We start from the raw sequence: 12657 nt of genomic DNA, 5'->3' as shown, positions 1-12657 counted from the left end.
TGGGCGGTTTTCAACTATAGTTAAATACAGATTTTACTTTCATTTGGATAAGTTTCGAAATTTTTCGTTGATTTAAGATCAAGGGAAATAATTAATGTGAATGGAAAAACAAGTTATAGAACAACTTTATTTGCAGACTTGAAATGAAGCTTTCTAGATCTCGAGGAGGTCGCGGCCAGCCGCACTCAGTGGGGTAAAAGGACTTAAAACTACATTTTGAATTAATTTAGCAAAAAAGAGGGACTTTCTTCGGTCATCCATCCAAGTAGAGGACCATTGTAGCTGTACTTGGACTCCGGAATACTTCTTTTGACTTAAAAAACTTTTAGAAATTAGGAATATGAACTAATCTGGATTTCCTCAAAGGGTTTAACTTTCAGCATTATCCACCGAACAGTTCTGCAAATTAAAAAATGTTTCTCATGGCTCAAATGAACAAGCGGAAGCGAACTAGTTGTCTGCAACAGTCGTGAACTGCACGTGGGCCATCGTTAACAAAAGTACTTGGATTACAAGTTTTGCTAGAGTACCCTATTGCATTTTATTTTTTTTTCGTTACATGCGACATCAAATTGTCTGTTCTACAGATGATCTACATTAGCAGCAACGATGGAAAATGTATCAACCGCTTCTATTACCGTGGATGAGTTTAGCCTCACCGAGTGATCATCGCTACTACAGAAATGATTATTCTTGATGTGATCGTTTATCCCCAAAGGAAAAAAAGATGAGAAAATAAGAGAGAAGATTGTTAACGAACAAATGAGAGAATTTAACAGATCCTGGTTTCACGAGTAAATCTGCATTGTGGCGGCTAGCTGCGGGTTTGGAGGTATCACGGATGTGTGGTTAGCATGAATGCCAATTATTTTCAAAGGGCTTTCCTCCGTGCAACGTTCCGCAGTCTCAGAGGGTAGCAAAATCTGTGATGCTTCCATTTCTCCTTCCATCGTTCTTGTTCGATTTCAAAGGTAAACTTGGACTGTGAAGGTGCCGTTTCATTCCTTGGAGTTTCCCTGAAAAACATAAAAGTCGAATGAGAAATAGACATGTACTTATTGAAAACCAAGAGATAAATGATCTTATACGTAATGCTTTCGAATATCATTAACGCATCACAGTAATTTTGTTTGCCATAAAATCTAAATGTAATACTTGGTAACCTTTTGGAACATAACCGTGGTTTGACGAATATGTTTTGCTTTACACTTTTAATTAATCATTAATGAGAATAAAGCTCGTACGTTTTATTTTCAAACAATTTTTTTCTGTTTGAGACCTACTTTACATTGAACGGGCAATTTTTAATCACACCTTACTTCTTCCCACTACTTAGACAAGATTGCTAATATTTCATGCAAACCTCGATTGTTAATCAAGGATTGTTAAGGATTAATGTCTTTCACCAATATTATACATGTCCAAAAGCACTATAGATAGAAAGGTCCCATAGGATCTATTCGTTAATACTTAATGAAACGTACAAATGAGCAAAATCCCACTACATCGGAGAGGTTGCCATGTGCTGACTGCCAATGCTGGAGGAGCTCCTCTTCGTTTCTCCACGCCTCCATACAATTTGGGCAGATGAACCCCTAACGAGAGAAATATATTCCATTAGTTAGCATTATGGGCGTAGCGGGCATGCTTCGTGGAATGCGCACCGATGGAACAGCGTAAAAAGTGCGAATAGCTATTGGGTACTGGGCACTTGCATCCCCGGAAGATATTGTTTTCAAGGGTTCAGAAAAAATTCCCACATTTTCCAAGGCACAGTTTTCGTTTGGTTCAGGAAACGGTGTCTTGAGGCCATCTGACAAAATTCAAATTCAAATTTAGGTTGTATTTCCGTCAAGTCTCGGAATCCATGTTCACCTTGGTAGGCTCTAATCGAAGTCTCTGTCACTCACGCACAGTCCACCGTAGTCCTGGTGCAGACCTGTTCTTTTTAGCTCCTCTCGTATGTTTTTCCATTTAATAGAGACGACCTTTTTACCTATAATCACTCTTTCGTTCTTAACATCCTTTCTGGTGCGTCGTTGTTCGAGGCAGAATGAAAAGGAGGCAATACGCCGAATGCCTCACTAATCGATACTCTTCTGAACAAAGTCAGTTCTCACGAACGCTACATGTCTTTGTTTGTCTGAAGCTTCAGAAGTGAAATAAAGAATTCCTGAGATTTAGCAGGGTTTCTACTTAGCTGCAGCCCTTGCGGTTTGTCAAATATGATCATTAGTATGTTGCCAATATTTGATTTCATTCTTGCTCGCCCGTGAAGCAGAGTCAATGAGAGGTTATTCGGAGGCTTGAAAAGATAACTTGAATGTGATGAATTGTAAAAGATTGGGCAGCACTGATGTGGGAGCAATTCTTCCACCGCAATATATTTTTATTGTTCATCACTGAGAGGACCACGGATCTGCAGGACCACTCATAATACCTGATTTTATTCCATTATAAAAAACAAACAAACAAACAAACAAACAAACAAAACAAAACAAAACAATATTATCTCCGCAGTTACTCAGACTCCATCTTGAGGTTACACCGGAGACAGCAGAATAACGCTAGCTTTAGCGAAATGGGTCCTTCTCCTTGCATGTAAACTTCGTCTTTGTGACACACTCAACCATTCAACCTGACAGACGAACCAAAATTGTCGATGCTATCGGTTGACTGGCCGTTTTTCTAAGCCTTTGGAAGAACAACTTAATTAAGAAGAATATTACCAACAATTCCCACCTGGACAGATTCAAGAACCTCTGGTTCATCATCGGAATCCGCTGTGGCATCAGGGTGTTGGTCTTTCCTGTTTAGGACATTGAAAATGTGTCTCGTTAAACGAGAGTCTGAGGAAACATTTCGATGTCAGGGAAACAAAAGCACCATTTCAAGCACCTAACTACAGTTTCAGCAGTTTGTCTATTCCATCGTAGCCCGGCAAGCAAAAAACAAAAATCTTGGAAAGTTAAGAAAAAAAAGGGACTGCTATACCTTACGATAGGCTCTGATAGGAATTAACCGGGAAAATCGTTTGATGGTATTTTTATAAAGCAATTATGAAATGACAGACATATGGAATTAGTCATCTCTAGATGTGTACATTTTAGGTCCACTTGCACTCAGTCATCAGCCCATTTCAGCGTGATTAAAAGCTACTGATTCTTTAAAATCAGTATTCTTAGAAGCATTTATTTTGAAGAACGTGAAGAGTACAAGCCATGGCATTGGAGCAACAATAAATAATTTTCTGAAATAGAGCAGCCGGTGGTAACTTAAAAGAAAAAGGAGAAAACGCTAAATACAGAATACCGTACACATCCACGACATTCGCCTTGATGAGCCTTCAATAACTCCACAGATACATAGAAGGAATTCATCAAATTGTGCTCTACCTCTCTACTTTTTTGAAGTCTAGGTTCTTTTTCGAAGCAATGGCACTCTTAAGGCACTCCTGGAAATGCAAAACATAGAAGTTCATTTAATCATATACGATTTTATGACGGTACAGCAAGGATAGGATAGGATGAATAAGTCACTCCAGTGCTCTCCAAAATTCTTGAAAAACCCTATTTACCACAATTTGAAATAGGGAATACGTAGTTTACTTCAGTTACTCTGTACCTACTGAATTTTCAAATGCAGTACAATATTGTTCAGAGATAGGCTTCCTCTGCTATGTTATTCGAATATGATTTTGAATATTTTTTCAACGCCTTGTGCCAACCACCTCTTGAGACAGGATATATCAATTAACAATGTCGATGCTTGAGACGACGAACATCATAGCAGTAATTGAAAACAAATCTCTTGCACAACTTTTTGAAACAAGGGACTTTAAGAATACATCACTTATGTTTATGACAAGACTTAATCTTTTCAGGCGATGGAAAATAATGATATTTGGAACAGCAACAACAAGAGAGTTAATGCGTATTGATATTCATAAATGTTGGTACTCTCAGCGGGATATTCATACCTGTATGATTGTGAAGTGGGAAATGTTTTGCATAGACTGCACAGTCCTACGAGACAAACGACAAATGTAATACTTAAAACACCTTTCTAACTCAACCATAAGGAATTTTTTCTAAACACATGTTAAGCCTTCATATTTTGATACCCTTTTTAGCTAAGTAGTTCACACACATAGCTATATAACCAGAAATGGAGCAAATTGATCGTAACACTAGCCTCTTGCACGAACGAACCATGATATACTTGATACACGTTTTTAAGGGAAAAAAGTATCATGGGAATTCACTTGAGAAAAACGTAAAGTCCACCTATCCTAGCAAATATAAAGAATATGTAAATAGATTTATTCAGCACTTATTGGTGCTTCATTTCGGATTACAATGATTTTATCTTTGCTACGCAATGGAAGTAGTCTTAAGCGATTGATCTACTATTTTAAGTTGATTTATCCAGTATTCATGTTCTACTGTCGATTATCTCTATATGATATAATGGCAGTGCTCATGCTTTGTGTGACTTTCTTTGATGCTTCAAGTTTTATATATCAATTTTTTCACTTTAATCTTTAATTGGGTTTCTTACTTAGCGTTTCTTTTGTATGTGCTGTGAATATTTTTGTATCTCGGACCATCGTGTTTTTATTTATTTCGTGTTGTTTGGCCTCATATATATTTTACCTTATTTAGTTATTTTAAGTTCTTTCTGACTTTCATTTCATTACTGAGAGTATCCGCCTTGTGTTTTTGTTTACTTTTTGATTCGCTTGGTGGTTTCTTTCAGTTTTCTTTGCCCTTATAACATGTAAATCCTTGTCAATACCTTTGCATGGTGTTACTACCTTGGAAAGATACATTCCTTCTTGCGATATTCAATGTGGAAGTATTAGTCGCCAGCAAATGAAAATGGTGCCGGTGTTCGTGCGATCTGTAAACTATCTCTGACGCATGATATCTCTTGTACTATTTTGAATGGGGACTTGGGCTTGGGAGAATAGTAAGTTTCCCACACTACCCCTCCAAAATAAACTTTTGCCAACATGTGATATATGGTTACATTACCCCGCTGCTTATAAAGCTTCATTGGCTACCCACTCGCTTAACGATAAGTTTGAAAATAGCACTTTAACATAGAAAGCTATATTTGGTTTGGCACCGTCCTACATAACTGATTTTATCTCTATTAATCATGGCACAAGTTATTCTTTGCGATCCCCCAATTAAATTTCCTCAAATAATCCATTACGTAAGTCCTATGCTACACTTGGCGATCGCTCTTTTAGCATGGCTGCTCCAAAGTTTGGAACTCACTTCCAACACTACTGTTGCCGGTCAATTTCAAATGTTTGCTTAAGACCCATTATTTTAAATTAGCGTTTCCCTAATGTCTGTTAATTTTAAATAGTATTTTAGTCTTATCGTATCTATAATGATTGAGCCATTTTAGTTTTTAGATTATTCTAGTCTTACACCGAATCTAGTAATAGTTTTGTCATACCTTGAACGAAAAAAAAATGGTCACGACAGTAAGTGATACTGATAATTTGTTTCCAAACGTGTAAAAATATACAAATCGGCAAGCAACAAAAAGCGCGCAAACTTGACATGATTACCCTTAAAAATCATGCACCGCGGTCGTACATGACATGACTAACCGAGATCTTGAGTATCCTTGACATTATTATTGTGTAATCTGCAGCTAGATGACGTCCCAGCCGGGGGCTAATTTCGAAAATTCATTGTACACTTTCGGCCGATCAGAAAAGAGACAGCGAGTTGAACGTATAATAATTATCATTAAATTGTCCACTCCCCAACATGTAGCGCAATCGATAGGAGCGTCAAATTTTAGTGACAAACATACGAGCTAAGAGTTACCATACCACTCGATGACATTCATATTACAAGAAGGACGGACTTTTATCAAGGTATGGGACTATGCTGCGCGTGCCACAAATCCTCAGTTAAATCATAATTCTGATCAATACAAATCTGATAACCGGTTCAAAAAGCTTAAATTTTAAGTCTGCTAACTCCAAATTGCGCGTTTCTGTTCCTCTCAAGTTATTTATAATGACCCTGTGCGGCGTTTATTCGAATAGTAGACTCATATAGCACACAGCGATCATTGCTTCGATTGCAGTAAGAAATTTTGAGTGAACCAGACACAAATCCTTTTGAATGTACCAGTTCTGATGTCGAGAAAGCATATCCGACATTAAGTCTTTATTCACTTTATGTAATTAGTGTACTGCTTTTAGAATTCGCTCCTTATATTACAAGTTGTTTAATTACGTATTTGAGTAGGTAGGATTGAAGTGTTCTTTCTGTCGGTTAAACTATACCGTGACATTATGAAAACCTTTAACATAAGGACATACTTGAGTGAATAGTCAGTATCATAAGATATTCCTTGCACTTTCCTTTGTAGGCTTTGCATCTCAATCTATGCAATGAAAGAAATTGTAATTCAATATAGCGACTATATTGTATTGTACACACTGACACTGTAACATTAAGGAAAGCATTCATGGCAATTACAATTCCCACGATACACCATTCTAACAAAGACACGCATTGAGTTACGTAATAGTTGTACACACACCTTCTTATCAACAAGCTGCGGCAAAGATCTTCTAACATGCTCTTGTACTCTGTAAAGCCCAACGGACGGTTCATTTAACATCATGTGAATGTTTTCAAGGAACTTTTCTGTAACTGAATGATATACATAGCAAGCACATTACATAGTAGCATGCAGTATCTGTACGCGGATGCAGGTGAGGTATAACAAACTCGATACGAGATTTAAGCAAAGTGAATTTAACTGGTCGCGCCGCGGGCCATGTCTTTTGTTCAAAAGATTAGGATATCCAAAAGTAACCTCTGTTAGGGCAGTTGCCATCTTTTGATTTGTCAGACGGCTGACAAATATTAGACAGAAATTTTTCGCATTGTTTAATTGACTTCTCGACAAAAAATTTGAAATGAGAAGAAAATTCACCCTAACCCGTGTAAATAGAAGAATCTAAGACACTTAATTCATTTTTTCCGGAACATCCCAGGGAGTTAGAAACTACCTGAATAAAGACCTAAAATCAGCCTCACAGGGGCTGCAGTTGTATCTGCTCACCCTGAATTACCACAACTCGATGAAGTTGATGTCCGTCAATGAAGATGAAGGACGAACCCCGAACTCTTCTTTGCCTCTTTTTTGACCCACCCATCAAAGAAAACACAAGAGACAAAGCATTTACATACAATAAACTACCAACTCAACGAAAAAACCGTTGATAAAAGGGAAAACCCCACCAACAAATAGCTATTATTCAAACCTCTGGTACACGCTTTCCAGAGGAGAAAGTCCAAAGACAATCGGGGTAGAATTTCTTGGCGACATCACTCTGGAGGAACTTAGCTCCAGCAGCACTTCAGGAGTTACTCGCCGAGGTTATCGCCAGAACATAGGACTACTACAGAACTGCTACTGCAGAATTGCGTCATGAAAGCTAGATAAACGGAGACAGCAGTTGCACTACACTTAAGTATTTCGTCTGCCATCTTTGATGACATCTTTCTCAGGCAGACCCCTATCAACTTACACGGTTACATAAACTAACACGCTACCATGAGTGATCATGAAAATTCACAAGAGTTCAACACCTTCAGAATTTCAAATGCGTTACATTTACGGCTGAAGAAAGGTAAATGCAAAGTAGTTCCGACTCTGAATTTAAAATGAAGCCTTAAAAATGGAGAAAGTGGAGGCACGTAAATAATTTTTTTTCTAGGCTATGAACTGTCTTTTAAATTATGGTTTAAAAAAACTTTTGGTGCTTGGACAATCGTTTCACTTATGAAAGCTTAGAGCAGAATCAGGACTTATTTGATTCACAATTTGTGCTCTTTGTGAGATCGTGTAGCGTTGTGTGCGCTCACCTTACATGACATAAGTTTTAATTGGAAATTTATAACGCGCTGCTAAAAAAGTTCAGGTTTGGACTGAAATTCTACTAAAAATACATATATTTCTAATCAATCTCAGTTTCAAAAAACTGCATGCAAACGTCCATGGCTAATCAATGCAAGGGACATATTAAGGCCAGTTAGGCTATCTTCTCAGCTCTACCTCATTTCATTTCTTATAGTTTAAAAATCTTTTAAGTCTTGTAAACCAATACAAATATAAATCAATATCAAGAAGAATCTGTGCACATGTGTGCCCACTCTTGGTAAATCTATTTCAGATTAGCTTTGGAATTAAATTCAGCAAATTAGCAGAATGAATGGTTCATTGCAGATAGGAACAACATCCACATACCTGTAAAAAAGTACAGGTAAGGCTGTATCTAGATTAAACTTGAAAATTCCTGTTCGTTTGTATTATGTTTGATATTGTTATGTATATTTGTCTTCTTACTCAAAATGTAAACTTCTATGCATGCCAACCTGTGTCATATTAGCTAATTACAAAATGTCTTACACTAGAGAGGGTATCAGTTCCCTCAGTATACAAGGCATTTATAAACAAAGGTTCTCCTTAATGATACGTTTACTCCATAACAAGAGTTCCAGCAACAGAAAAAAAAGAAATTTAGTTGACATTTTGTTAATAAAATGTCAGATTTAATAAACTATTATGAAGCTGCAACTCAACAAGCCAGTGCCAGTGATCTACCCTCTAATGGGCCAATCCCTAGGCTGCATCCTGGTGCTGCCTTAACATTTAGCCACTGCATTTTTATTGGCCAACCAATGGGCTTATCTTGCCCAATCAGGAGTGCTTGCTTTGATCACCCGCAAGAAACAAAAACTTACTTGGAGCAGACACGCAAAGTTTGTAATTCTTAAAAAATGTTGACAATAGATTTGGAGAAATTGGTAAAGGACAGTCAAGACAAAGGACTCATAAACAACTCCAATGGGTTTATTGCAAAACCAGTTGGCTTTTCTTTGCATCCTTCAAAATAAACAAGGCTTGATTCTTAATAAAGCAATGATCTTTTAGCTATAGCCTTTATTGACTGAGCTTGTTCAGTCAAAATAACTGCATAAAAGCCTCATGCTTTTTTTACTGTTTTAATAGCTGAGAAGAAGTTGAGGTTTGTAAAACGCATAAAAAGAACTTGGCCAATACCGAAACATCTTGACCTCACCCTTGGTCAATAATGCATTTATGCTACACACATGTAAGTTATCCAAGTAAGAAGCTGGTGTATAAGCTACAGCACTTTCAGTGACACCTTTAATCTCCTTCCAAAGCCACCAGTCCAAAAGCCAACTCTGACTTTTTTACTGACAGTTCATGAAAAGAGAGGTGTCTCAAAGTTTTCAAGGTTTTCATCATACTCAATTTTCAAATACATTTGAAAGCTCTTTTCTATCACAGTCATGCCATGTAGAAATTGGAAACTACCATAGTCAAGGGGACATAGAAAAATCATGCAAGATGTTTCCTTTTCATTTATATGCTTTATCTGCATGTTGCTTCTTCACTCTGAGTTCTCCTTGTACTCAGCTTTTAATGAATTAGAACTCCACACCACTACTTGAGCCAGTAAAAATCTGTTTTCCTTTATTATTGCCCCTGTCCCCCCTTGAATCAAGTCAATAAAATCATGCAGTGTGACACATTTACTGTATCAAAGTGCATTAACTTGGCTTTTTAACATTAGAAATTGCAGAATTATGAATCAAATCGAGACATGAAGTTATAGAGAGGAATCTCACTTCAAGAAACAAATTTCTTGGTTTCTAATTCTGCTTTAGAACCTTTGATTGCATAATATCCAAAAACAATGAGCTAACCCTTAGAAGCTGACATACCTCTCCTTAATTTGTACTCTGTGTCTTGGTTGCTCAACTCCAAAGTACCCATGTCAACTGAAAAATAACACTATGCATTTCCAAACAGAAGCTGTCACATGCAGTCCTTCAAGATTTCACAATATTATTCCTAGACCATCATCACGAGACAATTAATTAAAGAGATGGCAATTTAGTTTTGCAGTAAAACAGCAATTTAAAACAGAGGAAGAGGCAATTAATTTAATAATTTTTGTAAGCTTACTTCATTTGAGGTTTCTCACCACTATAATGACAATAAAAACATTGAAAAACAGTAACAGCCTCCATTTGGCAATAAAATATAAATGGATGTTTGTCTACAGACATTATTTTGCTCCAAGATGAAGACAGTTTTTGAAGAGCAAAGCTTGAGAAAACTGTGAGCTTCAAGGAACAAATAATGGCCTAGGACAAATATTCTTGTGCTACATGGGGGTTATGGTTTACTATCCTTCAAATATTTTCTCCAATGCAGGGGGAAGATGTTAATAAACAGTTTACTTTTTTCTGCATGGGATGTTTACCTTTCATTGATCTCTGGTATGAATTAACAAATAAACATGTCCATTCCTCTGTAAAAATAGTGAAATGATCTGTCATCTTGGACTAAATTACTGTAGAAGACATAATGATTGAAAATTGGGGAATATTGGGGTATATCCTTAGTTATGATCCATCTTATATCTTTGCTTGCTCATTATTGATCTAAACAGATCAGCTGACCAAACATTCCTCAGCTAAAACTGGGGGATATCTAAGGACGTCACCTAAGTGATATTCCACAATTTCCAAACCTTACGTCCAGTGTGATAAGTCTTAGTTTAAAATTCAATTCATGATGAGAGAGCATTTTATGGTTGTTACAGAAGGGAAATAATTGTTTGTTCATAAAGTGGTACCAAAGAACACACAAAAGGAAAAATCCCATGCAGCAAACAGTAAGTTATTCGTAAACATTTTTTTGCGCCTGTTTCAAATTAATGGAAGGATAATAAACACAATAGCCTCTATTTTGCCCAAAAATATCCTTGTATATTTGTCCTTGGGCATTATCTGTTCCTTGAAGTTCACAGTTTTCCTCAAGAAATTCCTTGAGAAATTATTTGATGGATTATGACTGGTAATGGTACCAGCTCCTAATTTACAATTTTGAAATTAATCGCGTCCATATATATTCCTAAATACCCCGACAGGGCATGCTATGAACTATCGCAATACTACTGGTAAAAAGTGTTTGCCGTCATGTAAAATATTGAACAATGCTTGTCATCTTCCTAGACCAGTAATGCTTTCCTATTTCTGGATATTTTCAGTCGATCTTCTTACTTTCTAAAAGCCTTTAAAAATCATACTCTCTGAGATAAGTGGTTCTACCAAATTTCGCCATTACATTTACTGTTCAGGGAATTGAGCTCTAATTTAGCTGTAAACTGCATACTGCCCGTTCACTTGCCTTGTTTCCCAATGTGCATCATCTGACTATCTAACATCGCTTTCGTAGTATAAATTTCACTTATACCCGCCATATAGTTTCCACGTCTCTTTTAATCACCGAATTGCTACCATAAGTAGGCCCGAACGTGTTTAAAAACATTTCGTCCCCAGAGCCCAAAAGTTCTCACGGCCGGGAGAGGCCTTGTACGTGGAATTGTGTCGCTCGTCAGCATGATCTCGACACCAAAATAACGATTATCGTTATTTCTAAATTGGTCCTGAAATAACGAATTGCTGGTTTTCAGTGTCACGCCATTCAAAATAGATCAAAATAAAAAATAAAAACCGTTCAATCGATTTAGTCTAGAATCTGGAAATAGAAAGAAGCTAGATATGTAAAGACTCTCGCCAAGATTCAGGTCACAGCAATTTTTCTTACGGAAGATATGAGGAGAAACGTTTTTCCCAAATTTATAGAGATTTGTATGGAGCCGCCATGCTGGTGCCCACCTAGATGGGCACCAACATGGCGGCCGGAAACCAGCAGAAACATCTGTCACTGAGTTTTGCTACAAAAGCGTGAATTTATCTCTCTAAGAACTCATAAACGTAACAATAATACTTTATTCTAATACAAGAACTGTTCAGATAGCTGAATTTCCCTAAATAAGTCACCTTTTAAACCAACATAACAGCTCTCTCGCTCGTCATGTAAAGGCCACGTCACGCAAAAGCTTAGAAATTCAAGAGTAGTCTATCACTAAACCAAGAACCCATTTGGAGTGAAAATTTGTCTGAATATTAGTTTTTAGCTGCTCTAATACATCATGAAAGTAAAATCTCAGGAGGATCAATAGTTCTGAAGTCTGAAATTTAGTGACGTCACGTGAAAACCAGCAATAGCATAATTTCGGTGCATGTTGAGACCTTCGGGCTCGAAGCTTGGGAACTAGTATTCAGGGAAAGATAAAATGGCGGCTAAGGAAATCTCAGTAGTTTAATATTTTAGCGTGAAAAGGCTTGGGTGTTGTGATCTGGTTCTCAAGTAAAAAAAATCACGGTCTGCAATGGCACTACCACCTTTTGAACAACAAGAAAACATTGAAACGGTGGTAAAAAGCAACAAGTTTCGAAGTCTAAACGAAAGATGGGTAAGCTGAGTTTCAGTCAAATATCATGACATTTGGGATGTAATTTCGATACCGAATAAATAGTTCTACATGGTTATACACGCATAGGATTCTGTTGTAAGTGGTAGGAAATAAAATATATGCATACTGGTTTCGTATTGAAGCCTGTGAAATCACAAATTTGATTTATTTCTTCTTTGTTTTAGGTGGTCATTATCCATTATTTTTGGAAGTCGAATCATGCTGATGAGAAATAAAAAATGTTTACGATT

At 37.0% G+C, this 12657-nt stretch overlaps 1 protein-coding gene and 1 long non-coding RNA gene across 5 annotated transcripts; one reads left to right on the top strand and one right to left on the bottom strand.

The window, feature by feature from the left end:
• Window positions 1-516: 516 nt before the first annotated feature.
• On the bottom strand, window positions 517-11543 carry LOC113668494 (BLOC-1-related complex subunit 8 homolog). 4 transcript variants are annotated; one of them, XM_027184396.2, is made up of 9 exons: window positions 11275-11543; window positions 9801-9857; window positions 6580-6692; window positions 6356-6420; window positions 3980-4025; window positions 3396-3454; window positions 2743-2809; window positions 1485-1595; window positions 517-1016 (listed from the first exon to the last, which is right to left on the bottom strand). In XM_027184396.2, the coding sequence occupies exons 1-9, from the start codon at window positions 11345-11347 to the stop codon at window positions 999-1001; spliced, it is 609 nt and encodes a 202-aa protein (XP_027040197.2). In that variant the 5' UTR covers window positions 11348-11543; the 3' UTR covers window positions 517-998. The 4 variants fall into 4 exon arrangements, with proteins under 4 accessions (XP_027040197.2, XP_027040198.2, XP_089059901.1 ...); XM_027184397.2 differs by having other exon boundaries at window positions 1506-1595; XM_089203775.1 differs by having other exon boundaries at window positions 9801-9930; window positions 11275-11412.
• A 726-nt stretch (window positions 11544-12269) lies between these two features.
• Window positions 12270-12657, top strand: LOC149046802 (uncharacterized). Its single transcript, XR_016185833.1, has 2 exons — window positions 12270-12406; window positions 12592-12657. It is a non-coding gene; the product is annotated as an uncharacterized LOC149046802 (long non-coding RNA).

The sequence above is a fragment of the Pocillopora damicornis genome, chromosome 4, assembly GCF_964200805.1.
Source record: "Pocillopora damicornis chromosome 4, jaPocDami1.2, whole genome shotgun sequence".
NCBI classification, from domain to species: Eukaryota; Metazoa; Cnidaria; class Anthozoa; order Scleractinia; family Pocilloporidae; genus Pocillopora; species Pocillopora damicornis.
The sequence above is the reverse complement of the archived record's forward strand: the minus strand, read 5'-3'. Positions and strand labels throughout refer to the sequence as shown.